General features: G+C 62.8%; 1 protein-coding gene across 2 annotated transcripts; it reads left to right on the top strand.

The window, feature by feature from the left end:
- The first annotated feature begins 21,049 nt into the window (after positions 1–21,049).
- Positions 21,050–27,285, top strand: LOC139678879 (exportin-2-like). 2 transcript variants are annotated; one of them, XM_071570117.1, is made up of 5 exons: positions 21,050–21,436; positions 22,070–22,167; positions 22,378–22,463; positions 24,722–24,957; positions 26,809–27,285. In XM_071570117.1, the coding sequence occupies exons 1-5, from the start codon at positions 21,059–21,061 to the stop codon at positions 26,866–26,868; spliced, it is 858 nt and encodes a 285-aa protein (XP_071426218.1). In that variant the 5' UTR covers positions 21,050–21,058; the 3' UTR covers positions 26,869–27,285. The 2 variants fall into 2 exon arrangements, with proteins under 2 accessions (XP_071426218.1, XP_071426217.1); XM_071570116.1 differs by lacking the exon at positions 26,809–27,285 and having other exon boundaries at positions 24,722–25,493.
- The last annotated feature ends 215 nt before the right edge of the window (positions 27,286–27,500 follow it).

Consider the following 27,500-nt stretch of genomic DNA (forward strand, 5'->3'; position numbering starts at 1 on the left):
AGAGACCCCCAGACCCCTCCAGGGACACCCAGAGACCCCCAGAGACCCGCAGGGACCCCCAGAGACCCCCCAGAGACTCTCAGAGACCTCCAGGGACTCCCAGACACACGCCGAGACCCCCAGGGACACCCAGAGACCCCCAGACACCCGCCAGGGACCCTCAGATGCCCCCAGAGACCCCCAGAGATCCCCAGAGACCCCCAGACCCCTCCAAAGACCCCCAGACACCCCCAGAGACCCCCAGGGACCCCCAGAGACCCTCCAGAGACCCCCAGAGACTCTCAGAGATCCCCCAGAGACCCCACAGGGACCCCCAAGGACCCCCTAGGGACCCCCACAGATCCCCAGAGACCCCCCCTGTGACCCCAAAAGAACTCCCCTGGGGATCTCCTGGGACCCCCCAGAAACCCCCAGACACCCCCAGAGACTCCCAGAGACCCCCCAGAAACCCTCAGACACCCCCAGAGACTCCCAGAGACCCCCAGCGACCCTCAGGGACCCACCTTTGCACCCCCAGAGGACCCCAGGGACCCACAGGAACCCCTCATAGATCCACCAGAGACCCCCATAGATCCCACAGAGACCTCCAGAGAACCCCAGAGACCACCAGAGATGCTCCAGAGACACCCAGGGAGATCCCCGGTGCCCGAAATGTTGTCCCTCGGACAACCCCCTTGGGGACCACCGGTGCCCGAAATGTCGTCCCTCGGGGAACCCCCTTGGGGAGCCCCGGCGCCCGAGGTGTCGCCCCTCGGCAGCCCCTCCCTTCGGGGACTTCCGGCGCCCGAAATGTCGCCCCTCGGCAACCACTCCGTGGGGAGCCCCGGTGCCTGAAATGTCGTCCCTCGGACAACCCCCTTGGGGACCCCCGATGCCCAAAATGTCGTCCCTCGGACAACCCCCTTGGGGATCCCCGGTGCCCACAATGTCGTCCCTCGGGGAACCCCCTTGGGGGAGCCCCGGCGCCCGAGGTGTCGCCCCTTGGCAACCTCCCATTTGGGGACCCCCGGTGCCCGAGGTGTCGCCCCTGGGCAACCACCACTTGGGGACCCGCGGTGCTTGAAATGTCGTCCCTCGGACAACCCCCTTGGGGACCCCCGGTGCTCAAAATGTCGTCCCTCGGCCAAACTCCTTGGGGACCCAAGAGACCCCCAGAGGACCCCCCCAGGGACCCCACAGAGACCCACAGAGACTCTCAGAGACCCCCCAGGGACCCCCAGAGAGCCCACTGGGACTCCCCAGGGACCCCCAGAGACTCCCCATAGAGCACCAGGGACCGCCCAAGGATCCCCGCAGACCCCCAGACACCCCCAGAGACTCCCAGGGGCCCCCAGAAACTCCAAGAGATCCCTCAGGGACCCGCAGAGACCCCTCAGGGACCCCCAGAGACTTCCAGACACCCCAGAGACTCCCAGAAACCCTCAGAGACCCCCCAGGGACCTCCAGAGACCCCAGAGACTCCAAGAGACCCCCAGAGACCCCCACGGAGACCCCCAGGGACCACCAGAAAGCCCCAGAGACCCCCCAGAGACCCCCCAGGGACCACCAGAGACTCCCCCAGAGATTCTCAGAGACCTCCAGGGACTCCCAGACACCCGCCGAGACCCCCCAGGGATCCCCAGAGACCCTCCATAGATCACCAGGGACCGCCCAAGGACCCCCACAGACCCCCAGACACCCCCAGAGACTCCCAGGGGCCCCCAGAAACTCCCAGAGACCCCTCAGGGACCCCAGAGAATCCCAGACACCCGCCAGGAACCCTCAGATTCCCTCAGAGACCCCCAGAGATCCCCAGAGACCCCCAGACCCCTCCAGGGACCCCCAGACACCCCCAGAGACCCGCAGGGACACCCAGGGACCCCCAGAGACCCCCCAGAGACTCTCAGAGACCTCCAGGGACTCCCAGACACACGCCGAGACCCCCCAGGGACCCCCAGAGACCCCCAGACACCTGCCAGGGACCCTCAGATGCCTCCAGAGACCCCCAGAGATCCCCAGAGACCCCCAGACCCCTCCAGGGACCCCCAGACACTCCCAGAGACCCCCAGAGACCCTCCAGAGACCCCCAGAGACTCTCAGAGATCCCCCAGGGTTCCCACAGGGACCCCCAAGGACCCCCTAGGGACCCCCACAGATCCCCAGAGACACCCCCTGTGACCCCAAAACAGTCCCCTGGGGATCTCCTGGGACCCCCAGAAACCCCCAGACACCCCCAGAGACTCCCAGAGACCCCCCAGGGACCCTCAGACACCCCTAGAGACTCATAGAGACCCCCAGAGAACCCCAGAGACTCTCAGAGATCCCCCAGGGACCCACAGGAACCCCTCAAAGATCCACCAGAGACCCCCCAGGGACCCCCAAAGAACTCCCCTGGGGATCCCCTCGGACCCCCCAGAAATCCCCAGACACCCCCAGAGACTACCAGAGACCTCCCCAGGGACCCTCAGACACCCCCAGAGACTCCCAGAGACCCCCAGAGATCACGAGATGCCCCCCAGGGACCCCCATAGACTGCCCAGAGATCACGAGATGCCCCCCAGGGACCTCCAGACACCCCTCCAGAGATCAGGAGAAACCCCTCCGAGACCCCCAGGGACCTCCAGAGACCCCCAGGGACCCACCTTGGGACCCCCAGAGGACCCCAGGGACCCACAGGAACCCCTCATAGATCCACCAGAGACCCCCATAGATCCCACAGAGACCTCCAGAGAACCCCAGAGACCACCAGAGATGCTCCAGAGACACCCCAGAGACCCCCACAGAGATCCCCGGTGCCCAAAATGTCGTCCCTCGGACAACGTCCTTGGGGACCCCCGGTGCCCGAAATGTCGTCCCTTGGGGAACCCCCTTGGGGAGCCCCGGTGGCCAAAATGTCGTCCCTTGGGGAACCCCCTTGGGGAGCCCCGGCGCCCGAGGTGTCGCCCCTCGGCAACGCCCCCCTTCGGGGACTTCCGGCGCCCGAAATGTCGTCCCTCGGCCAACCTCCTTGGGGACCCCAGAGACCCCCAGAGGATCCCCCTAGGGACTCCACAGGGACTCCCAGAGACCCCAGAGATTCCCAGACACTCCCAGGGACACCCAGGGACCCCCCAGGGACCCCCAGGACGCTACAGAGATCTCCCAGAGAACCCCCAGTTTCCCCCAGAGACCCCCCAGAGACTGTCAGAGACCCCCAGACACCCCCAGACACCCCAGGGACCCCCCTAGACCTCCAGACACCCCCCAGGGACTCCCAGAAGCCCCCACGGACCCCCAGGGCCCCCCCAGGGACCCCCCAGAGACCCCCAGAAACTCTCAGAGACCCCCCAGGGACCCCCAGAGAGCCCACTGGGACTCCCCAGGGACCCCCAGAGACTCCCCATAGATCACCAGGGACCGCCCAAGGACCCCCGCAGACCCCCAGACACCCCCAGAGACTCCCAGGAGCCCCCAGAAACTCCCAGAGATCGCTCAGGGACCCGCAGAGACCCCTCGGGGAGCCCCAGAGACTTCCAGACACCCCAGAGACTCCCAGAAACCCTCAGAGACCCCCCAGGGACCTCCAGAGACCCCAGAGACTCCAGGAGACCCCCAGAGAGCCCCACGGAGACCCCCAGGGACCACCAGAAAGCCCCAGAGACCCCCCAGAGACCCCCCAGGGACCACCAGAGACCCCCCAGAGATTCTCAGAGACCTCCAGGGACTCCCAGACACCCGCCGAGACCCCCCAGGGACCCCCAGAGACCCTCAATAGATCACCAGGGACCGCCCAAGGACCCCCACAGACACCCAGACACCCCCAGAGACTCCCAGGGGCCCCCAGAAACTCCCAGAGACCCTTGAGGGACCCGCAGGGACCCCTGAGGGACCCCCAGAGACTTCCAGACACCCGCCAGGAACCCTCAGATGCCCCCAGAGACCCCCAGAGATCCCCAGAGACCCCCAGACCCCTCCAGGGACCCCCAGAGACCCCCAGAGATTCTCAGAGACCCGCAGGGACCCACAGAGACCCCCCAGAGACTCTCAGAGACCTCCAGGGACTCCCAGACACACGCCGAGACCCCCAGGGACACCCAGAGACCCCCAGACACCCGCCAGGGACCCTCAGATGCCCCCAGAGACCCCCAGAGATCCCCAGAGACGCCCAGACCCCTCCAGGGACCCCCAGACACCCCCAGAGACCCCCAGGGACCCCCAGAGACCCTCCAGAGACCCCCAGAGACTCTCAGAGATCCCCCAGAGACCCCACAGGGACCCCCAAGGACCCCCTAGGGACCCCCACAGATCCCCAGAGACCCCCCTGTGACCCCAAAACAGTCCCCTGGGGATCTCCTGGGACCCCCCAGAAACCCCCAGACACCCCCAGAGACTCCCAGACACCCCCCAGGGACCCTCAGACACCCCCAGAGACTCATAGAGACACCCAGAGAACCCCAGAGACTCTCAGAGATCCCCCAGGGACCCACAGGAACCCCTCATAGATCTACCAGAGACCCCCCAGGGACCCCCAAAGAACTCCCCTGGGGATCCCCTCGGACCCCACAGAAATCCCCAGACACCCCCAGAGACTCTCAGAGACCCCCCAGGGACCCTCAGACACCCCCAGAGACTCCCAGAGACCCCCAGAGACCCTCAGGGACCCACCTTTGGACCCCCAGAGGACCCCAGGGACCCACAGGAACCTCTCATAGATCCACCAGAGACCCCCATAGATCCCACAGAGACCTCCAGAGAACCCCAGAGACCACCAGAGATGCTCCAGAGACACCCCAGAGACCCCCACAGAGATCCCCGGTGCCCGAAATGTCGTCCCTCGGGGAACCCCTTGGGGACCCCTGGTGCCCGAAATGTCGTCCCTCGGGGAACCCCCTTGGGGAGCCCCGGCGCCCGAGGTGTCGCCCCTCGGCAACGCCCCCCTTCGGGGACTTCCGGCGCCCGAAATGTCGCCCCTCGGCAACCACCCCATGGGGAGCCCCGGTGCCTGAAATGTCGTCCCTCGGACAACCCCCTTGGGGACCCCAGAGACCCCCAGAGGACCCCCCCAGGGACTCCACAGGGACCCCCAGAGACCCCAGAGATTCCCAGACACTCCCAGGGACACCCAGGGACCCCCCAGGGACCCCCAGGACGCTACAGAGATCTCCCAGAGAACCCCCAGTTTCCCCCAGAGACCCCCCAGAGACTGTCAGAGACCCCCAGACACCCCAGGGACCCTTCTAGACCTCCAGACACCCCCCAGGGACTCCCAGACGCCCCCACGGACCCCCAGGGCCCCCCCAGGAACACCCCAGAGACCCCCAGAGACTCTCAGAGACCCCCCAGGGACCCCCAGAGAGCCCACTGGGACTCCCCAGGGACCCCCAGAGACTCCCCATAGATCACCAGGGACCGCCCAAGGACCCCCACAGACCCCCAGACACCCCAGAGACTCCCAGGGGCCCCCAGAAACTCCCAGAGACCCTTGAGGGACCCGCAGAGACCCCTTGGGGACCCCCAGAGACTTCCAGACACCCCCCAGGAACCCTCAGATGCCCCCAGAGACCCCCAGAGATCCCCAGAGACCCCCAGACCCCTCCAGGGACCCCCAGAGACCCCCAGACCCCTCCAGGGACACCCAGAGACCCCCAGAGACCCGCAGGGACCCCCAGGGACCTCCAGAGACCCCCCAGAGACTCTCAGAGACCTCCAGGGACTCCCAGACACACGCCGAGACCCCCAGGGACACCCAAAGACCCCCAGACACCCGCCAGGGACCCTCAGATGCCCCCAGAGACCCCCAGAGATCCCCAGAGATCCCCAGACCCCTCCAGGAACCCCCAGACAACCCCAGAGACCCCCAGGGACTCTCAGAGATCCCCCAGAGACCCCACAGGGACCCCCAAGGACCCCCTAGGGACCCCCACAGATCCCCAGAGACCCCCCCTGTGACCCCCAAAGAACTCCCCTGGGGATCTCCTGGGACCCCCCAGAAACCCCCAGACACCCCCAGAGACTCCCAGAGACCCCCCAGAAACCCTCAGACACCCCCAGAGACTCCCAGAGACCCCCAGCGACCCTCAGGGACCCACCTTTGCACCCCCAGAGGACCCCAGGGACCCACAGGAACCCCTCATAGATCCACCAGAGACCCCCATAGATCCCACAGAGACCTCCAGAGAACCCCAGAGACCACCAGAGATGCTCCAGAGACACCCCAGAGACCCCCACAGAGATCCCCGGTGCCCGAAATGTTGTCCCTCGGACAACCCCCTTGGGGACCACCGGTGCCCGAAATGTCGTCCCTCGGGGAACCCCCTTGGGGAGCCCCGGCGCCCGAGGTGTCGCCCCTCGGCAGCCCCTCCCTTCGGGGACTTCCGGCGCCCGAAATGTCGCCCCTCGGCAACCACCCCGTGGGGAGCCCCGGTGCCCGAAATGTCGTCCCTCGGACAACCCCCTTGGGGACCCCCGATGCCCAAAATGTCGTCCCTCGGACAACCCCCTTGGGGATCCCCGGTGCCCAAAATGTCGTCCCTCGGGGAACCCCCTTGGGGGAGCTCCGGCGCCCGAGGTGTCGCCCCTTGGCGACCTCCCATTTGGGGACCCCCGGTGCCCGAGGTGTCGCCCCTGGGCAACCACCACTTGGGGACCCCCGGTGCTTGAAATGTCGTCCCTCGGACAACCCCCTTGGGGACCCCCGGTGCTCGAAATGTCGTCCCTCGGGGAACCTCCTTGGGGACCCAAGAGACCCCCAGAGGACCCCCCCAGGGACTCCACAGGGACCCCCAGAGACCCCAGAGATTCCCAGACACTCCCAGGGACACCCAGGGACCCCCCAGGGACCCCCAGGACGCTACAGAGATCTCCCAGAGAACCCCCAGTTTCCCCCAGAGACCCCCCAGAGACTGTCAGAGACCCCCAGACACCCCAGGGACCCCCCTAGACCTCCAGACACCCCTCAGGGACTCCCAGACGCCCCCACGGACCCCCAGGGCCCCCCCAGGAACCCCCCAGAGACCCCCAGAGACTCTCAGAGACCCCCCAGGGACCCCCAGAGAGCCCACTGGGACTCCCCAGGGACCCCCAGAGACTCCCCATAGATCACCAGGGACCGCCCAAGGACCCCCGCAGACCCCCAGACACCCCCAGAGACTCCCAGGGGCCCCCAGAAACTCCCAGAGATCCCTCAGGGACCCGCAGAGACCCCTCAGGGACCCCCAGAGACTTCCAGACACCCCAGAGACTCCCAGAAACCCTCAGAGACCCCCCAGGGACCTCCAGAGACCCCAGAGACTCCAAGAGACCCCCAGAGACCCCCACGGAGACCCCCAGGGACCACCAGAAAGCCCCAGAGACCCCCCAGAGACCCCCCAGGGACCACCAGAGACTCCCCCAGAGATTCTCAGAGACCTCCAGGGACTCCCAGACACCCGCCGAGACCCCCCAGGGATCCCCAGAGACCCTCCATAGATCACCAGGGACCGCCCAAGGACCCCCACAGACCCCCAGACACCCCCAGAGACTCCCAGGGGCCCCCAGAAACTCCCAGAGACCCCTCAGGGACCCCAGAGAATCCCAGACACCCGCCAGGAACCCTCAGATTCCCTCAGAGACCCCCAGAGATCCCCAGAGACCCCCAGACCCCTCCAGGGACCCCCAGACACCCCCAGAGACCCGCAGGGACACCCAGGGACCCCCAGAGACCCCCCAGAGACTCTCAGAGATTTCCAGGGACTCCCAGACACACGCCGAGACCTTCCAGGGACCCCCAGAGACCCGCAGACACCCGCCAGGGACCCTCAGATGCCCCCAGAGACCCCCAGAGATCCCCAGAGACCCCCACACCCCTCCAGGGACCCCCAGACACCCCCAGGGACCCCCAGAGACCCTCCAGAGACCCCCAGAGACTCTCAGAGATCCCCCAGAGACCCCACAGGGACCCCCAAGGACCCCCTAGGGACCCCCACAGATCCCCAGAGACCCCCCCTGTAACCCCAAAACAGTCCCCTGGGGATCTCCTGGGACCCCCAGAAACCCCCAGACACCCCCAGAGACTCCCAGAGACCCCCCAGGGACCCTCAGACACCCCTAGAGACTCATAGAGACCCCCAGAGAACCCCAGAGACTCTCAGAGATCCCCCAGGGACCCACAGGAACCCCTCAAAGAGCCACCAGAGACCCCCCAGGGACCCCCAAAGAACTCCCCTGGGGATCCCCTCGGACCCCCCAGAAATCCCCAGACCCCCCCAGAGACTACCAGAGACCTCCCCAGGGACCCTCAGACACCCCCAGAGACTCCCAGAGACCCCCAGAGATCACGAGATGCCCCCAAGGGACCCCCATAGACTGCCCAGAGATCACGAGATGCCCCCCAGGGACCTCCAGACACCCCTCCAGAGATCACGAGAAACCCCTCCGAGAACCCCAGGGACCTCCAGAGACGCCCAGGGACCCCAGGGACCCCCTAGACCTCCAGACACCCCTCAGGGACTCCCAGACGCCCCCACGGACCCCCAGGGCCCCCCCAGGAACCCCCCAGAGACCCCCAGAGACTCTCAGAGACCCCCCAGGGACCCCCAGAGAGCCCACTGGGACTCCCCAGGGACCCCCAGAGACTCCCCATAGATCACCAGGGACCGCCCAATGACCCCCGCAGACCCCCAGACACCCCCAGAGACTCCCAGGGGCCCCCAGAAACTCCCAGAGATCCCTCAGGGACCCGCAGAGACCCCTCAGGGACCCCCAGAGACTTCCAGACACCCCAGAGACTCCCAGAAACCCTCAGAGACGCCCCAGGGACCTCCAGAGACCCCAGAGACTCCAAGAGACCCCCAGAGACCCCCACGGAGACCCCCAGGGACCACCAGAAAGCCCCAGAGACCCCCCAGAGACCCCCCAGGGACCACCAGAGACTCCCCCAGAGATTCTCAGAGACCTCCAGGGACTCCCAGACACCCGCCGAGACCCCCCAGGGATCCCCAGAGACCCTCCATAGATCACCAGGGACCGCCCAAGGACCCCCACAGACCCCCAGACACCCCCAGAGACTCCCAGGGGCCCCCAGAAACTCCCAGAGACCCCTCAGGGAACCCAGAGAATCCCAGACACCCGCCAGGAACCCTCAGATTCCCTCAGAGACCCCCAGAGATCCCCAGAGACCCCCAGACCCCTCCAGGGACCCCCAGACACCCCCAGAGACCCGCAGGGACCCCCAGGGACCCCCAGAGACCCCCCAGAGACTCTCAGAGACCTCCAGGGACTCCCAGACACACGCCGAGACCTTCCAGGGACCCCCAGAGACCCGCAGACACCTGCCAGGGACCCTCAGATGCCCCCAGAGACCCCCAGAGATCTCCAGAGACCCCCAGACCCCTCCAGGGACCCCCAGACACCCCCAGAGACCCCCAGGGACCCCCAGAGACCCTCCAGAGACCCCCAGAGACTCTCAGAGATCCCCCAGGGTTCCCACAGGGACCCCCAAGGACCCCCACAGATCCCCAGAGACCCCCCCTGTGACCCCAAAACAGTCCCCTGGGGATCTCCTGGGACCCCCAGAAACCCCCAGACACCCCCAGAGACTCCCAGACACCCCCCAGGGACCCTCAGACACCCCTAGAGACTCATAGAGACCCCCAGAGAACCCCAGAGACTCTCAGAGATCCCCCAGGGACCCACAGGAACCCCTCAAAGATCCACCAGAGACCCCCCAGGGACCCCCAAAGAACTCCCCTGGGGATCCCCTCGGACCCCCCAGAAATCCCCAGACCCCCCAGAGACTGCCAGAGACCTCCCCAGGGACCCTCAGACACCCCCAGAGACTCCCAGAGACCCCCAGAGATCACGAGATGCCCCCCAGGGACCCCCATAGACTGCCCAGAGATCACGAGATGCCCCCCAGGGACCTCCAGACACCCCTCCAGAGATCACGAGAAACCCCTCTGAGACCCCCAGGGACCTCCAGAGACCCCCAGGGACCCACCTTGGGACCCCCAGAGGACCCCAGGGACTCACAGGAACCCCTCATAGATCCACCAGAGACCCCTATAGATCCCACAGAGACCTCCAGAGAACCCCAGAGACCACCAGAGATGCTCCAGAGACACCCCAGAGACGCCCACAGAGATCCCCGGTGTCCAAAATGTCGTTCCTCGGACAACGTCCTTGGGGACCCCCGGTGCCCGAAATGTCGTCCCTCGGAGAACCCCCTTGGGGACCCCCGGTGCCCAAAATGTCGTCCGTCGGGAACCCCCCTTGGGGACCCACGGTGCTCAAAATGTCGTCCCTCGGAGAACCCCCTTGGGGACCCCCGGTGCCCAAAATGTCGTCCCTCGGACAACGTCCTTGGGGACCCCTGGTGCCCAAAATGTCGTCCGTCGGGAATCCCCCTTGGGGACCCCCGGTGCCCAAAATGTCGTCCCTCGGACAACCCCCTTGGGGATCCCCGGTGCCCAAAATGTCGTCCCTCAGAGAACCCCCTTGGGGACCCCCGGTGGCCAAAATGTCGTCCCTCGGGGAACCCCCTTGGGGAGCCCCGGCGCCCGAGGTGTCGCCCCTCGGCAACGCCCCCCTTCGGGGACTTCCGGCGCCCGAAATGTCGCCCCTTGGCAACCTCCCATTTGGGGACCCCCGGTGCCCGAGGTGTCCCCCCTCGGCAACCACCGCTTGGGAAGCCCCGGTGCCCGAAATGTCGTCCCTCGGCCAACCTCCTTGGGGACCACAGAGACCCCCAGAGGATCCCCCCAGGGACTCCACAGGGACCCCCAGAGACCTGTGGGGTCCAGAGATTCCCAGACACTCCCAGGGACACCCAGGGACCCCCCAGGGACCCCCAGGACGCTACAGAGATCTCCCAGAGAACCCCCAGTTTCCCCCAGAGACCCCCCAGAGACTGTCAGAGACCCCCAGACACCCCCAGACACCCCAGGGACCCCCCTAGACCTCCAGACACCCCCCAGGGACTCCCAGAAGCCCCCACGGACCCCCAGGGCCCCCCCAGGGACCCCCCAGAGACCCCCAGAGACTGTCAGAGACCCCCCAGGGACCCCAGAGAGCCCACTGGGACTCCCCAGGGACCCCCAGAGACTCCCCATAGATCACCAGGGACCGCCCAAGGTCCCCCACAGACCCCCAGACACCCCCAGAGACTCCCAGGGGTCCCCAGAAACTCCCAGAGATCGCTCAGGGACCCGCAGAGACCCCTCGGGGACCCCCAGAGACCCTCAATAGATCACCAGGGACCGCCCAAGGACCCCCACAGACACCCAGACACCCCCAGAGACTCCCAGGGGCCCCCAGAAACTCCCAGAGACCCTTGAGGGACCCGCAGGGACCCCTGAGGGACCCCCAGAGACTTCCAGACACCCGCCAGGAAGCCTCAGATGCCCCCAGAGACCCCCAGAGATCCCCAGAGTTCCCCAGACCCCTCCAGGGACCCCCAGAGACTCCCAGAGACCCGCAGAGACCCCCAGGGACCCACAGAGACCCCCCAGAGACTCTCAGAGACCTCCAGGGACTCCCAGACACACGCCGAGACCCCCAGGGACACCCAGAGACCCCTAGACACCCGCCAGGGACCCTCAGATGCCCCCAGAGACCCCCAGAGATCCCCAGAGACCCCCAGACCCCTCCAGGGACCCCCAGACACCCTCAGAGACCCCCAGAGACCCCCAGGGACCCCCAGAGACCCTCCACAGACCCCGAGAGACTCTCAGAGATCCCCCAGAGATTCCACAGGGACCCCCAAGGACCCCCTAGGGACCCCCACAGATCCCCAGAGACCCCCCCTGTGACCCCCAAAGAACTCCCCTGGGGATCTCCTGGGACCCCCAGAAACCCCCAGACACCCCCAGAGACTCCCAGAGACCCCCCAGGGACCCTCAGACACCCCCAGAGACTCCCAGACACCCCCAGAGACCCTCAGGGACCCACCTTTGGACCCCCAGAGGACCCCAGGGACCCACAGGAACCTCTCATAGATCCACCAGAGACCCCCATAGATCCCACAGAGACCTCCAGAGAACCCCAGAGACCACCAGAGATGCTCCAGAGACACCCCAGAGACCCCCACAGAGATCCCCGGTGCCCGAAATGTCGTCCCTCGGGGAACCCCCTTGGGGACCCCCGGTGCCCGAAATGTCGTCCCTCGGGGAACCCTCCTGGGGAGCCCCGGCGCCCGAGGTGTCGCCTCTCGGCAGCCCCTCCCTTCGGGGACTTCCGGCGCCCGAAATGTCGCCCCTCGGCAACCATCCCCTGGGGAGCCCCGGTGCCCGAAATGTCGTCCCTCGGACAACCCCCTTGGGGACCCCCGGTGCCCGAAATGCCGTCCCTCGGCCAAACTCTTTGGGGACCCCAGAGACCCCCAGAGGACCCCCCCAGGGACTCCACAGGGACCCCCAGAGACCCCAGAGATTCCCAGACACTCCCAGGGACACCCAGGGACCCCCCAGGGACCCCCCAGGACGCTACAGAGATCTCCCAGAGCACCCCCAGTTTCCCCCAGAGAGCCCCCAGAGACTGTCAGAGACCCCCAGAGACCCCCAGACACCCCAGGGACCCCCCTAGACCTCCAGACACCCCCCAGGGACTCCCAGACGCCCCCACGGACCCCCAGGGCCCCCCCAGGATCCCCCCAGAGACCCTCAGAGACCCCCCAGGGACCCCCAGAGAGCCCACTGGGACTCCCCAGGGACCCCCAGAGACTCCCCATAGATCACCAGGGACCGCCCAAGGACCCCCGCAGACCCCCAGACACCCCCAGAGACTCCCAGGGGCCCCCAGAAACTCCCAGAGATCGCTCACGGACCCGCAGAGACCCCTCAGGGACCCCCAGAGACTTCCAGACACCCCAGAGACTCCCAGAAACCCTCAGAGATGCCCCAGGGACCTCCAGAGACCCCAGAGACTCCAAGAGACCCCCAGAGACCCCCACGGAGACCCCCAGGGACCACCAGAAAGCCCCAGAGACCCCCCAGAGACCCCCCAGGGACCACCAGAGACCCCCCAGAGATTCTCAGAGACCTCCAGGGACTCCCAGACACCCGCCGAAACCCCCCAGGGACCCCCAGAGACCCTCCATAGATCACCAGGGACTGCCCAAGGACCCCCACAGAAACTCCCAGACACCCCCAGAGACTCCCAGGGGTCCCCAGAAACTCCCAGAGACCCCTGAGGGACCCGCAGAGACCCCTGAGGGACCCCCAGAGACTTCTAGACACCCGCCAGGAACCCTCAGATGCCCCCAGAGACCCCCAGAGATCCCCAGAGACCCCCAGACCCCTCCAGGGACCCCCAGACACCCGCAGAGACCCGCAGGGACCGCCAGGGACCCCCAGAGACCCCCCAGAGACTCTCAGAGACCTCCAGGGACTCCCAGACACACGCCGAGACACCCCAGGGACCCCCAGAGACCCCCAGACACCCGCCAGGGACCCTCAGATGCCTCCAGAGACCCCCAGAGATCCCCAGAGACCCCCAGACCCCTCCAGGGACCCCTAGACACCCCCATAGACCCCCATAGACCCCCAGAGACCCTCCAGAGACCCCCAGAGACTCTCAGAGATCCCCCATAGACCCCACAGGGACCCCCAAGGACCCCCTAGGGACCCCCACAGAACCCCAGAGACCCCCCCTATGACCCCCAATTAACTCCCCTGGGGATCTCCTGGGACCCCCCAGAAACCCCCAGACACCCCCAGGGACACCCAGAGACCCCCAGGGACCTCCAGAGACCCTCCAGAGACCCCCAGAGACTCTCAGAGATCCCCCAGAGACCGCACAGAGACCCCCAAGGACCCCCTAGGCACCCCCACAGATCCCCAGAGACCCCCCCTGTGAGCCCCAAAGAACTCCCCTGGGGATCTCCTGGGACCCCCCAGAAACCCCCAGACACCCCCAGAGACTCCCAGAGACCCCCCAGGGACCCTCAGACACCCCCAGAGACTCATAGAGACCCCCAGAGACCCCCAGAGACTCTCAGAGATCCCCCAGGGACCCACAGGAACCCCTCAAAGATCCACCAGAGACCCCCAGAGACCCTCAGGGACCCCCCAGGGACCCCCATAGACCGCCCAGAGATCACAAGATGCCCCCCAGGGACCCCCAGAGACCCCTCCAGAGATCACGAGAAACCCCTCCGAGACCCCCAGGGACCTCCAGAGACCCCCAGGGACCCACCTTGGGACCCCCAGAGGACCCCAGGGACCCACAGGAACCCCTCATAGATCCACCAGAGACCCCCATAGATCCCACAGAGACCTCCAGAGAACCCCAGAGACCACCAGAGATGCTCCGGAGACACCCCAGAGACCCCCACAGAGATCCCCGGTGCCCGAAATGTCGTCCCTCGGGGAACCCCCTTGGGGACCCCCGGTGCCCGAAATGTCGTCCCTCGGGGAACCCCCTTGGGGAGCCCCGGCGCCCGAGGTGTAGCCCCTCGGCAACCCCCCCTTCGGGGACTTCCGGCGCCCGAAATGTCGCCCCTTGGGGACCCCCCATTTGGGGACCCCCGGTGCCCGAGGTGTCGCCCCTCGGCAACCACCCCGTGGGGAGCCCCGGTGCCCGAAATGCCGTCCCTCGACCAACCTCCTTGGGGACCCCAGAGACCCCCAGAGGACCCCCCCAGGGACTCCACAGGGACCCCCAGAGACCCCAGAGATTCCCAGACACTCCCAGGGACACCCAGGGACCCCCAGGACGCTACAGAGATCTCCCAGAGAACCCCCAGTTTCCCCCAGAGACCCCCCAGAAACTGTCAGAGACCCCCAGACACCAGGGACCCACCTAGACCTCCAGACACCCCCCAGGGACTCCCAGACGCCCCCACGGACCCCCGGGGCCCCCCCAGGGACCCCCCAGAGACTCTCAGAGACTCTCAGAGACCCCCCAGGGACCCCCAGAGAGCCCACTGGGACTCCCCAGGGACCCCCAGAGACTCCCCATAGATCACCAGGGACCGCCCAAGGACCCCCGCAGACCCCCAGACACCCCCAGAGACTCCCAGGGGCCCCCAGAAACTCCCAGAGATCGCTCAGGGACCCGCAGAGACCCCTCAGGGACCCCCAGAGACTTCCAGACACCCCAGAGACTCCCAGAAACCCTCAGAGACCCCCCAGGGACCTCCAGAGACCCCAGAGACTCCAAGACACCCCCAGAGACCCCCACGGACCCCCCAGGGACCACCAGAGACCCCCCAGAGATTCTCAGAGACCTCCAGGGACTCCCAGACACCCGCCGAGACCCCCCAGGGACCCCCAGAGACCCTCCATAGATCACCAGGGACTGCCCAAGGACCCCCACAGACCCCCAGACACCCCCAGAGACTCCCAGGGGTCTCCAGAAACTCCCAGAGACCCCTGAGGGACCCGCAGAGACCCCTGAGGGACCCCCAGAGACTCCCAGACACCCGCCAGGAACCCTCAGATGCCCCCAGAGATCCCCAGAGACCCCCAGACCCCTCCAGGCACCCCCAGACACCCCCAGAGACCTGCAGGGACCCCCAGGGACCCCCCAGAGACTCTCAGAGACCTCCAGGGACTCCCAGACACACGCCGAGACACCCCAGGGAACCCCAGAGACCCCCAGACACCCGCCAGGGACCCTCAGATGCCCCCAGAGACCCCCAGAGATCCCCAGAGACCCCCAGACCCATCCAGGGATCCCTAGACACCCCCAGAGACCCCCAGAGACCCTCCAGAGACCCCCAGAGACTCTCAGAGATCCCCCATAGACCCCACAGGGACCCCCAAGGACCCCCTAGGGACCCCCACAGAACCCCAGAGACCCCCCCTGTGACCCCCAAAGAACTCCCCTGGGGATCTCCTGGGACCCCCTAGAAACCCCCAGACACCCCCAGAGACTCCCAGAGACGCCCCAGGGACCCTCAGACACCACCAGAGACTCATAGAGACCCCCAGAGACCCCCAGAGACTCTCAGAGATCCCCCAGGGACCCACAGGAACCCCTCAAAGATCCACCAGAGACCCCCAGAGACCCTCAGGGACCCCCCAGGGACCCCCATAGACCGCCCAGAGATCACAAGATGCCCCCCAGGGACCTCCAGAGACCCCTCCAGAGATCACGAGAAACCCCTCCGAGACCCCCAGGGACCTCCAGGGACCCCCCAGGGACCCACCTTGGGACCCCCAGAGGACCCCAGGGACCCACAGGAACCCCTCATAGATCCACCAGAGACCCCCATAGATCCCACAGAGACCTCCAGAGAACCCCAGAGACCACCAGAGATGCTCCAGAGACACCCCAGAGACCCCCACAGAGATCCCCGGTGCCCGAAATGTCGTCCCTCGGGGAACCCCCTTGGGGACCCCCGGTGCCCGAAATGTCGTCCCTCGGGGAACCCCCTTGGGGAGCCCCGGCGCCCGAGGTGTCGCCCCTCGGCAACCCCCCCCTTCGGGGACTTCCGGCGCCCGAAATGTCGCCCCTTGGGGACCCCCCATTTGGGGACCCCCGGTGCCCGAGGTGTCGCCCCTCGGCAACCACCCCGTGGGGAGCCCCGGTGCCCGAAATGCCGTCCCTCGGCCAACCTCCTTGGGGACCCCAGAGACCCCCAGAGGACTCCCCCAGGGACTCCACAGGGACCCCCAGAGACCCCAGAGATCCCCAGACACTCCCAGGGACACCCAGGGACCCCCAGGACGCTACAGAGATCTCCCAGAGAACCCCCAGTTTCCCCCAGAGACCCCCCAGAAACTGTCAGAGACCCCCAGACACCCCCAGACACCCTAGGGACCCCCCTAGACCTCCAGACACCCCCCAGGGACTCCCAGACGCCCCCACGGACCCCCGGGGCCCCCCCAGGGACCCCCCAGAGACCCCCAGAGACTGTCAGAGACCCCCCAGGGACCCCCAGAGAGCCCACTGGGACTCCCCAGGGAACCCCAGAGACTCCCCATAGATCACCAGGGACCGCCCAAGGACCCCCGCAGACCCCCAGACACCCCCAGAGACTCCCAGGGGCCCCCAGAAACTCCCAGAGATCCCTCAGGGACCCGCAGAGACTCCTCAGGGACCCCCAGAGACTCCCAGACACCCTAGAGACTCCCAGAAACCCTCAGAGACCCCCCAGGGACCTCCAGAGACCCCAGAGACTCCAAGAGACCCCCAGAGACCCCCACGGACCCCCCAGGGACCATCAGAGACCCCCCAGAGATTCTCAGAGACCTCCAGGGACTCCCAGACACCCGCCGAAACCCCCCAGGGACCCCCAGAGACCCTCCATAGATCACCAGGGACTGCCCAAGGACCCCCACAGACCCCCAGACACCCCCAGAGACTCCCAGGGGTCCCCAGAAACTCCCAGAGACCCCTGAGGGACCCGCAGAGACCCCTGAGGGACCCGCAGAGACTTCTAGACACCCGCCAGGAACCCTCAGATGCCCCCAGAGACCCCCAGAGATCCCCAGAGACCCCCAGACCCCTCCAGGGACCCCCAGACACCCGCAGAGACCCGCAGGGACCCCCAGGGACCCCCCAGAGACTCTCAGAGACCTCCAGGGACTTCCAGACACACGCCGAGACACCCCAGGGACCCCCAGAGACCCGCAGACACCCGCCAGGGACCCTCAGATGCCCCCAGAGACCCCCAGAGATCCCCAGAGACCCCCAGACCCCTCCAGGGATCCCTAGACACCCCCAGAGACCCCCAGAGACCCTCCAGAGACCCCCAGAGACTCTCAGAGATCCCCCATAGACCCCACAGGGACCCCCAAGGACCCCCTAGGGACCCCCACAGAACCCCAGAGACCCCTCCTGTGACCCCCAAAGAACTCCCCTGGGGATCTCCTGGGACCCCCTAGAAACCCCCAGACACCCCCAGAGACTCCCAGAGACGCCCCAGGGACCCTCAGACACCACCAGAGACTCATAGAGACCCCCAGAGACCCCCAGAGACTCTCAGAGATCCCCCAGGGACCCACAGGAACCCCTCAAAGATCCACCAGAGACCCCCAGAGACCCTCAGGGACCCCCCAGGGACCCCCATAGACCGCCCAGAGATCACGAGATGCCCCCCAGGGACCTCCAGAGACCCCTCCAGAGATCACGAGAAACCCCTCCGAGACCCCCAGGGACCTCCAGAGACCCCCAGGGACCCACCTTGGGACCCCCAGAGGACCCCAGGGACCCACAGGAACCCCTCATAGATCCACCAGAGACCCCCATAGATCCCACAGAGACCTCCAGAGAATCCCAGAGACCACCAGAGATGCTCCGGAGACACCCCAGAGACCCCCACAGAGATCCCCGGTGCCCGAAATGTCGTCCCTCGGGGAACCCCCTTGGGGACCCCCGGTGCCCGAAATGTCGTCCCTCGGGGAACCCCCTTGGGGAGCCCCGGCGCCCGAGGTGTCGCCCCTCGGCAACCCCCCCTTCGGGGACTTCCGGCGCCCGAAATGTCGCCCCTCGGCAACCCCCCATTTGGGGACCCCCGGTGCCCGAGGTGTCGCCCCTCGGCAACTACCCCGTGGGGAGCCCCGGTGCCCGAAATGCCGTCCCTCGGCCAACCTCCTTGGGGACCCCAGAGACCCCCAGAGGACCCCCCCAGGGACTCCACAGGGACCCCCAGAGACCCCAGAGATTCCCAGACACTCCCAGGGACACCCAGGGACCCCCAGGACGCTACAGAGATATCCCAGAGAACCCCCAGGGACCCCAGAGAGCCCCCAGAAACTGTCAGAGACCCCCAGACAGCCCCAGACACCCCAGGGACCCCCCTAGACCTCCAGACACCCCCCAGGGACTCCCAGACGCCCCCACGGACCCCCGGGGCCCCCCCAGTGACCCCCCAGAGACCCCCAGAGACTGTCAGAGACCCCCCAGGGACCCCCAGAGAGCCCACTGGGACTCCCCAGGGACCCCCAGAGACTCCCCATAGATCACCAGGGACCGCCCAAGGACCCCCGCAGACCCCCAGACACCCCCAGAGACTCCCAGGGGCCCCCAGAAACTCCCAGAGATCCCTCAGGGACCCCCCAGGGACCTCTCAGGGACCCCCAGAGACTCCCAGACACCCCAGAGACTCCTAGAAACCCTCAGAGACCCCCCAGGGACCTCCAGAGACCCCAGAGACTTTAAGAGACCCCCAGAGACCCCCACGGACCCCCCAGGGACCACCAGAGACCCCCCAGAGATTCTCAGAGACCTCCAGGGACTCCCAGACACCCGCCGAAACCCCCCAGGGACGCCCAGAGACCCTCCATAGATCACCAGGGACTGCCCAAGGACCCCCACAGACCCCCAGACACCCCCAGAGACTCCCAGGGGTCCCCAGAAACTCCCAGAGACCCCTCAGGGACCCGCAGAGACTTCTAGACACCCGGCAGGAACCCTCAGATGCCCCCAGAGACCCCCAGAGATCCCCAGAGACCCCCAGACCCCTCCAGGGACCCCCAGACACCCGCAGAGACCCGCAGGGACCGCCAGGGACCCCCAGAGACCCCCCAGAGACTCTCAGAGACCTCCAGGGACTCCCAGACACACGCCGAGACACCCCAGGGACCCCCAGAGACCCCCAGACACCCGCCAGGGACCCTCAGATGCCCCCAGAGACCCCCAGAGATCCCCAGAGACTTCCAGACCCCTCCAGGGACCCCTAGACACCCCCAGAGACCCCCAGAGACCCTCCAGAGACCCCCAGAGACTCTCAGAGATCCCCCATAGACCCCACAGGGACCCCCAAGGACCCCCTAGGGACCCCCACAGAACCCCAGAGACCCCCCCTGTGACCCCCAAAGAACTCCCCTGGCGATCTCCTGGGACCCCCCAGAAACCCCCAGACACCACCAGAGACCACCAGGGACCCTCAGACACCCCCAGAGACTCATAGAGACCCCCAGGGACCCCCAGAGACTCTCAGAGATCCCCCAGGGACCCACAGGAACCCCTCAAAGATCCACCAGAGACCCCCAGAGACCCTCAGGGACCCCCCAGGGACCCCCATAGACCGCCCAGAGATCACGAGATGCCCCCCAGGGACCTCCAGAGACCCCTCCAGAGATCACGAGAAACCCCTCCGAGACCCCCAGGGACCTCCAGAGACCCCCAGGGACCCACCTTGGGACCCCCAGAGGACCCCAGGGACCCACAGGAACCCCTCATAGATCCACCAGAGACCCCCATAGATCCCACAGAGACCTGCAGAGAACCCCAGAGACCACCAGAGATGCTCCGGAGACACCCCAGAGACCCCCACAGAGATCCCCGGTGCCCGAAATGTCGTCCCTCGGGGAACCCCCTTGGGGACCCCCGGTGCCCGAAATGTCGTCCCTCGGAGAACGCCCTTGGGGAGCCCCGGTGCCCAAAATGTCGTCCGTCGGGAACCCCCCTTGGGGACCCCCGGTGCCCAAGATGTCGTCCCTCGGGGAACCCCCTTGGGGACCCCCGGTGCCCAAAATGTCCGTCGGGAACCCCCCTTGGGGACCCCCGGTGCCCAAAATGTCGTCCCTCGGGGAACCCCCTTGGGGACCCCCGGTGCCCAAAATGTCGTCCGTCGGGAACCCTCCTTGGGGACCCCCGGTGCCCAAAACTGTCGTCCCTCGGCAATCCCCCCTTGGGGACCCCCGGCGCTCGAGGAGTCACCCCTCGGCAAACTCCCCCTTGGGGAGTCCCGGCGCCCGAGGTGTCGCCCCGCGGCAACCTCAACCCGATGACTCTCGGCGCCCGAGGTGTCGGCCCTCGGCAACCCCGGCTTGCGGACCCCCGGCGACCGAGGTGTCGCCCCTCGTCACGCCCCTCCTTGGGGACCCCCGGCGGGCATTGGAGGTGGTGGGGGCTGGACTACGATGCAGTTCTTGGACATGTCCGCCAGGCGGGGCAGCGCAGCTGAAGGGCCGGCGAGGGCGGGATTCGAACCGGCGTTTGGGCAGCGGTATCTGCATCGCTACTGCGCACGTGCGGATTAGAGAGCTTCGGCGGTAGTGCGCAAGCGCGGAGTACGGCTCGCCGTCGGTACTGCTCATGCGCGGAGTACAGCGCGCCGTCCCAACTGCGCACGCGCGGAGTACAGAGCTCTGTCGCTTCTGCGCATGCGCGGAGTACGGCGCGCCGTCTCTATTGCGCACGCGCGGAGTACAGCGCGCCGTCGCTACTGCGCATGCGCGGAGTACGAAGAGCCGTCTCTACTGCGCACGCGCGGAGTACAGAGCGCTGTCGCTATCGCGCATGCGCGGAGTACGGCGCGCCATCGGTACTGCGCATGCGCGGAGTACAGAGCGCCGTCGGTACTGCGCATGCGCGGAGTACAGCGCGTCGTCCCTACTGCGCACGCGCGGAGTACAGCGAGGTGTCCCCACTGGGTTCTGGCCTGCTCGATGCCACATCCCGTGTTCGTTCATGGCGCTGTTTTCCCGCACCTGCCGCAGCCGGTGCCGCGGGAGCGCGCGGGGAACATCCCGCCGCCGGTGCGGCTGCTCCAGAGGCGTTCCTGGAGCGCGGCGCCGGCACCATCGCCCGCAGCGTCGCCGCCAAGATCGTGAGTGCCGGGGCCGCGTGGCAGGGGCTGGGCTGGGCTGGGCCTCAGTGGCACTCCATGCACGGACAAATACTCTGCATGCAGCTCGGTGGGTGCTTTCCCGTCCTGGGGGTGAGGTGAATCCTGGGCTCCTGTGCTTTTGTCAGCCGAGATGGAAAATTCCTGCACTTGGTTTTGGCAAGTGGCAGTTTCCCAGAATTTTCTTGCCTTGTTTGTTTCTTGTGGAACATGTGGACTAGCAGAACTCTCAGGGCTTGTGTTCTGAACAGGCTTGAGGAGAGCGAGTGAGTGAGTGAGTGAGTGAGGGAGTGAGGGAGTGAGGGAGTGGAGTGAGTGAGGGAGTGAGTGAAGTGAGTGAGTGAGGGAGTGGAGTGAGTGAGGGAGTGAGGGAGTGAGTGGAGTGAGTGAGTGAGTGAGTGAGTGGAGTGAGTGAGTGAGTGAGTGAGGGAGTGAGTGAGTGAGTGAGAAGGAGCCACAACGTGTCTTCCTTGTCCTGCACTGCAGGATCAGAATCCTGGTTTAGGTTAGGGATGCTTTTGCACTGTTGCATGTCTTCGATGGTCAGAGCCAACTTTCTGCTGGGCCACTTAGGAAGAACAGTTGCCTAGAGCTTCATGTTTGCTTTCCTTGCAGCCTGGAGTGTTGGGGGGATTCCTGAAGCTGATTGCCTTGAAAGCCAGTGATCCCCAAGGCTTTGACCTGCTAAACAGCATCATGGAGCATATGCCCCCGTGAGTATGAGCTCAAATTGCATTCAAAACTGACTTCTGTGGGCTTTGGTTCTGCAGTGTGCAGTCATGCCAAAGGTTAACACTTCAGGAGCAAAAATGTCACATTTATCAGTTAAAGAGATGGGAACAACTTTATCTGTGTTTTCTGTAAAGTGACAGCACCAGTCAAAGCCCACTGTGAACTGAATAACTGTTCTTTTAAATTTCCAGTGAATCAGTTGACTGGTACAGGAAACAGGTCTTCATTCTGCTATTCCAAAGACTTCCAAGTTCCAAACCAACAAAACTTATCAAAAGTAAGTTCCTTGCTCTGAAAAGCTCCAGTGTGACACGAGTGGTTCAGAGTGTGCAGTTGCACAGATCAGGCATCCTGTACATGGGTGGGACTCTGGTGGCTCCAGGGACTTGCTCCAAATGCTCTGTAGTCAAGGGGGGCATAAAGGGCAGTGGCCACAGCAGGTGACACTCCATGAAAACTGAGGGAATGGAACTAAAGGACTTGTGTAGTTCTCCTCCTTTCCTGGTGTGTGTGATGTCGTTACTTGTCTGAAAGTGTCTCCATTTAATCTCCAGCTAATAGCAACACACTTGCCCTGCCACACAGCACAGCCATTCTGACCACTGCTCTCTGCAGTTTGTGTTCATGCTGGGAAACATTCCATGCTTTTGTGTCATTTTGGCCTTCATGGGAATAAAGTTATGAGGAAGGGTTTACGTTCCTCTGTCAAAGCTGTGACACATTGTTGAAATCATCCCCAGGCAGATGGCCATGCTGATGAAATTCGTGATGTTATCTCTACACAGATCACACAAGGTCTGTTATTAATCCTTTAAAATCTGCTTGATGCCTCCTGTAGAGGAGCAAGAATTACAGGGTTCTTCCAGTGGTGTTCCACCAACCAAATGGAAGTGGTGCTTCCAGCGTTCCACGTTTCAGTGTTGTGGTGCCCGAGAAGATGAGCAGTTTTTAGGCAAACTTTGGAGCAGCAACTTAATGCCCTTCAGTAAAAGGGAACATTTATGAAGGCTGCCCTTTCTGTCTCCTTCTTAGAATGCGTTTTGCTGCTGACTCTAAAGCAATTCTCTTGTTTTCATCTGGAGTTTTACTTCATCTATTTTCTCGTTGCTTTCTCCTCTTCATTAACTAGTATGGCACAGGAAATGGGACATGAGCTCTGCAGGAAATACTTGGCAGCATACAGCCAAAGGGAGTGTGTTCTGTTGGCTTGGGTTGTATTTAAGGCTGCTGTGCAGTTTTTGCCTTTGAAGCAGGAAAGAGTTGTCTCTCTGGCTGAAATGGCAAAGGAGGTTTGGCGCTAATCTGACTGCCCGGGTGCCTCTCCTTTTGGGGTTCATTTCTGATTTTCTGCCCACAGTTCCTCACTGATAGTTCAAGTTACTGATCTCCTGAGCGGGTCATAAAAGGGAAGGATTGCTGTCTCTGGTTTTTATCCTTTGTAACAAGTTTATATGTGCAAACATCTATGTAAGAGGGCAGCAATTGTTAAGAAACAAATTGTCTTGTGTTCTCTGTTTCCTGGTGCTTTGTGTGGTTTCTGCTTTTCTTTGGTCACCATAGGGTGATAAATCATTCTAAGACATTTTCTCTAAATGTCACACTAACATGTTTGGAATGGTTTTGCAGAAAATGATAATTCCTGAAATCCAGAAAGTGTCTGGGACAAGTTGAAAAGCAGATCCGTGCTGTTGGCATCACCAAGACATTAACAGAATGTCCTCCCGTGATGGACACTGAGTACCCCAAGCCGTGGTAGGTGCCACACTTCTTCAGGGTCTGCTGGTGATGCTGTTGGAGGTCTGGAACGTAGGAGCTTTCACCAGAATAGGCCCCTCCAATAAACTCCTTTGGCATTTCTTCAGGCCCACTGTTGTGGTGAGACTCAGCTTGAGGCTTTTCATACCTTTTCATCCTTCACTGCACAAAGGGAAGTGTGTTTTCAAAGCAAATGGCAGAGCTGGTTTGAGATGTGTTTGATCCTGGATTTGGCTGAGTAGAGCTCCACTGAAGGGAATTAGGCTACTGTCAGCTTGCATTCCTTCTGGAAAGCTGGGCCCACTTTTGACTTGTAACTGTCCTAGTCAGGAGGCCTGAGAATACTCACAACCTGACAGGCTGTAGTGTCTTAGCCTGAAAGTGGAATCTGGGGGAAAGCTCTGGAGACTGAAAGGCAGTCCAGCAGTCTGGGGGCTCAGGTAGCCTGAACTGAATGACAGTAACCGGGTCCTGGACTAGAACTCTTTTTGAATGTACTTAGAGAAAAACTGTAATCTGGAAAAGAATTGCTATTCTTGGGTTTGTATTACAGCAATTTGAGCTGCTAAAAAATGAGGACATTGCTGATGCTGTTAATATGAGCAGCTGCATTGTGCCTGGAAAGGACCCAGACCCACAGTCCTAGTGCAGCTTCCCTGGGACAGGGACAGTGCCAGGAGTTAAGCAAGTCCCTGCAAAGGGGTTCCAGGTAATCTGAGCGTTCTTGTGAAGCACAGGCTGTCCTCACCTGTTCACTGTTCCCCTCCCCTCTCCCCCCAGGATTCCTTTGCTGCCGGCCCTCCCTCCTTGGCTTGTTTGAGCTGCCTAAGGATGACACGACCCCTGACAAGGAGCACTTCATTGACACAGAGGATACTCCAGGCTATCAGACTGCATTCTCCCAGCTGGCCTTTGCTGGGAAGGAAGAACATGATCCTGTGGGGCAAATGGTGAACAATCCCAGGATCCAGCTGGCCCAGTCTCTGCACAAACTGTTCACAGCATGCCCAGGCAGGGTAGGTGGCTTGGGCTCTGCATCCCTGGGCTGCATTCAGCAGAGAAGAAATGCCTCTGTGAGAACGGTCTCTTGCTAAGGTTTGATAATCAGCAAAATGAAGTGTGTTGTAGGCAGAAGGCAAGATCTTGCTGTGTCTTCTTGTTCATTGGAACTTGGCTTTTGTAAGGTTTTCCTGGTAACCTCAGAAAGGCCTTATTTTTCACAGCACTTAGTTTAGCAATCAGCTCAAATATATGCTATTTTAAAGATGAAGATTTATCTCCTTGATGGCCTATAACTAATGGTTGTCTCCTGTTCAGTTGCATGGACGTGGGAGATTCAGGCAGCTCATATAAAATTAGACATTTTGAGTGCACAGCTAACTCTTACCCCATATAGTGTTTGTTTTGTTCAAGATTTGGGTAAGTAAAGATTGTCTGAGAGATGAGCTGTTTCACCCTCAATAGCTGCTGCTCTGAGAGTGTCTGAGCTTGTGCCCTGTGCATGAAGAGCCATGGCAGTGGCTGAGTGTCCCTGAGCCCTCTGCTGTGTCTGTGCTGCAGGTTCTGTGCCTGCTGAGTGTCCCTGAGCCCTCTGCTGTGTCTGTGCTGCAGGTTCTGTGCATGCTGAGTGTCCTTGAGCCCTCTGCTGTGTCTGTGCTGCAGGTTCTGTGCCTGCTGAGTGTCCCTGAGCCCTCTGCTGTGTCTGTGCTGCAGGTTCTGTGGATGCTGAGTGTCCCTGAGCCCTCTGCTGTGTCTGTGCTGCTCTGTCTGTGCCTGCTGAGTGTCCTTGAGCCCTCTGCTGTGTCTGTGCTGCAGGTTCTGTGGATGCTGAGTGTCCCTGAGCCCTCTGCTCTGTCTGTGCTGCAGGTTCTGTGGATGCTGAGTGTCCCTGAGCCCTCTGCTGTGTCTGTGCTGCAGGTTCTGTGCATGCTGAGTGTCCCTGAGCCCTCTGGAGTTACAATCTGGAAAAGGATTGCTTTTCTTGGGTTTCTATCATGGCAATTTGAGCTGATAAAAAAATGAGTGCATTGCTGATGCTGTTATTATCAGTAGCTGCATTGTGCCTGGAGAGGACCCAGACCCACAGTCCTAGTTGTTATGGGTTTGGCCAGATGGGCCTAAATTTAGTTTTTAAAAGTTCAGCTAGGCCTGGGAATTGTCAGCTGACTTGAGCTGGACTGAGCTAGCTAACAGCTGACTTCTTCTGGCCAATAATATTGTATTCCATACCATATTGCATCATCTCAAAAGGGGTAAGAGCTGGTGTGTGGGAGTGGCTTAGGCAGTTGCTTCACAGCTGTGGTCCCAGCAAGACACTCTGCTGTCCCAGGAGGGATGGGGAGGCCCAAGCCCGGACTACCAGCTTACCATCATGTTATCTTAGGGAAGTAAAATGTTTGTTCTTAGCTTTTCTCTCTGCTTAAGTCTGTCTCTGAAGAATTGACTTCTCCAGAATGATTTGTAGTTGAAATGGTAGAATTTGTGTTTACTGGGAAGTGGGAAATTATTTCTTGTTATACATAACTTGTGTAAGTGTGTGTTATATTGTAGTTTCCTCTTAATTTTCTCTTTTCTGTGTAAATACATGTAGTTAGTTCCAGCATAAACCTGCTTTTGAGGTTTTTTCTTTTCTCTCTCTCTTCTTTTTTTCCCTTGGCTGGTTGGGGGGAGGAGGAACCCTCTTCACTCTGTCCTGGACAGTTGACGTTTTGCCAGCTCAACCCAGGACACTAGTGCAGCTTCCCTGGGACAGGGACAGTGCCAGGAGTTAAGCAAGTCTCTGCAAAGGGGTTCCAGGTAATCTGAGCATTCTTGTGAAGCACAGGCTGTCCTCACCTGTTCACTGTTCCTCTCCCCTCTCCCCCCAGGATTCCTTTGCTGCCGGCCCTCCCTCCTTGGCTTGTTTGAGCTGCCTGAGGATGGCATGACACAACCCCTGACAAGGAGCACTTCACTGACAGAGAGGATACTCCAGGCTATCAGACTGCATTCTCTCAGCAGGATCAGCCCTAAACTACCCCACGGTACCCCTGAACCCTCAATGGAAATACCCAGCACCTGAACAGAAACCCAAGTCCTTATTTATTTACAGAGGCGAAATGATTGGTAATTGCTTATGATCTGTGGAGAATTTCCTTTGGAACGATCAGAGAGTTGTATCAAGGCAGAGCGTTTCTTTTGGTTCTTTTTCTTGTGGTTTGTAATTTCCTTTCAGGCTTGAATGAGTTTTTGTGCTCCTGTTAGAAAAGCAGCATGATTTTACCTTCCTGTTTTGGGGGGCTTTGTTTGTTTCCATTGTTATCCCTGTTAAATCAGGCCTCCTGTGAATAGCCTGCGTTGTCCTACAGGACTGCTTTGTGTATGGATCAGAGAGAGAGAAGGGAACTGACTTTTCCTTCTCTTGAATTTTTCCAAGCACAAGTGGGACATCATCTTACTACTCCCCAAGGCACTGCAGGGATGTGGGAGTAGTTTAGTGCTGGTTCAGTTCTCTGGGAAATAACCACGTTGCAGAGGTTTAAGAATGAGTAACAATTGTATTGTCTTTTAAATGCTAGGG

This window comes from Pithys albifrons, chromosome 15 (genome assembly GCF_047495875.1).
Source record: "Pithys albifrons albifrons isolate INPA30051 chromosome 15, PitAlb_v1, whole genome shotgun sequence".
NCBI lineage: Eukaryota > Metazoa > Chordata > Aves > Passeriformes > Thamnophilidae > Pithys > Pithys albifrons.

Coding starts and splice junctions, on each gene's coding strand:
- LOC139678879 (XM_071570116.1), top strand. CDS start 21,059: ATGCGCGGAGTACGAAGAGCCGTCTCTACTGCGCACGCGCGGAGTACA. Junction 22,168..22,377: donor ATCATGGAGCATATGCCCCC/GTGAGTATGAGC, acceptor TTAAATTTCCAG/TGAATCAGTTGACTGGTACA. Junction 22,464..24,721: donor ACCAACAAAACTTATCAAAA/GTAAGTTCCTTG, acceptor CTCTCCCCCCAG/GATTCCTTTGCTGCCGGCCC.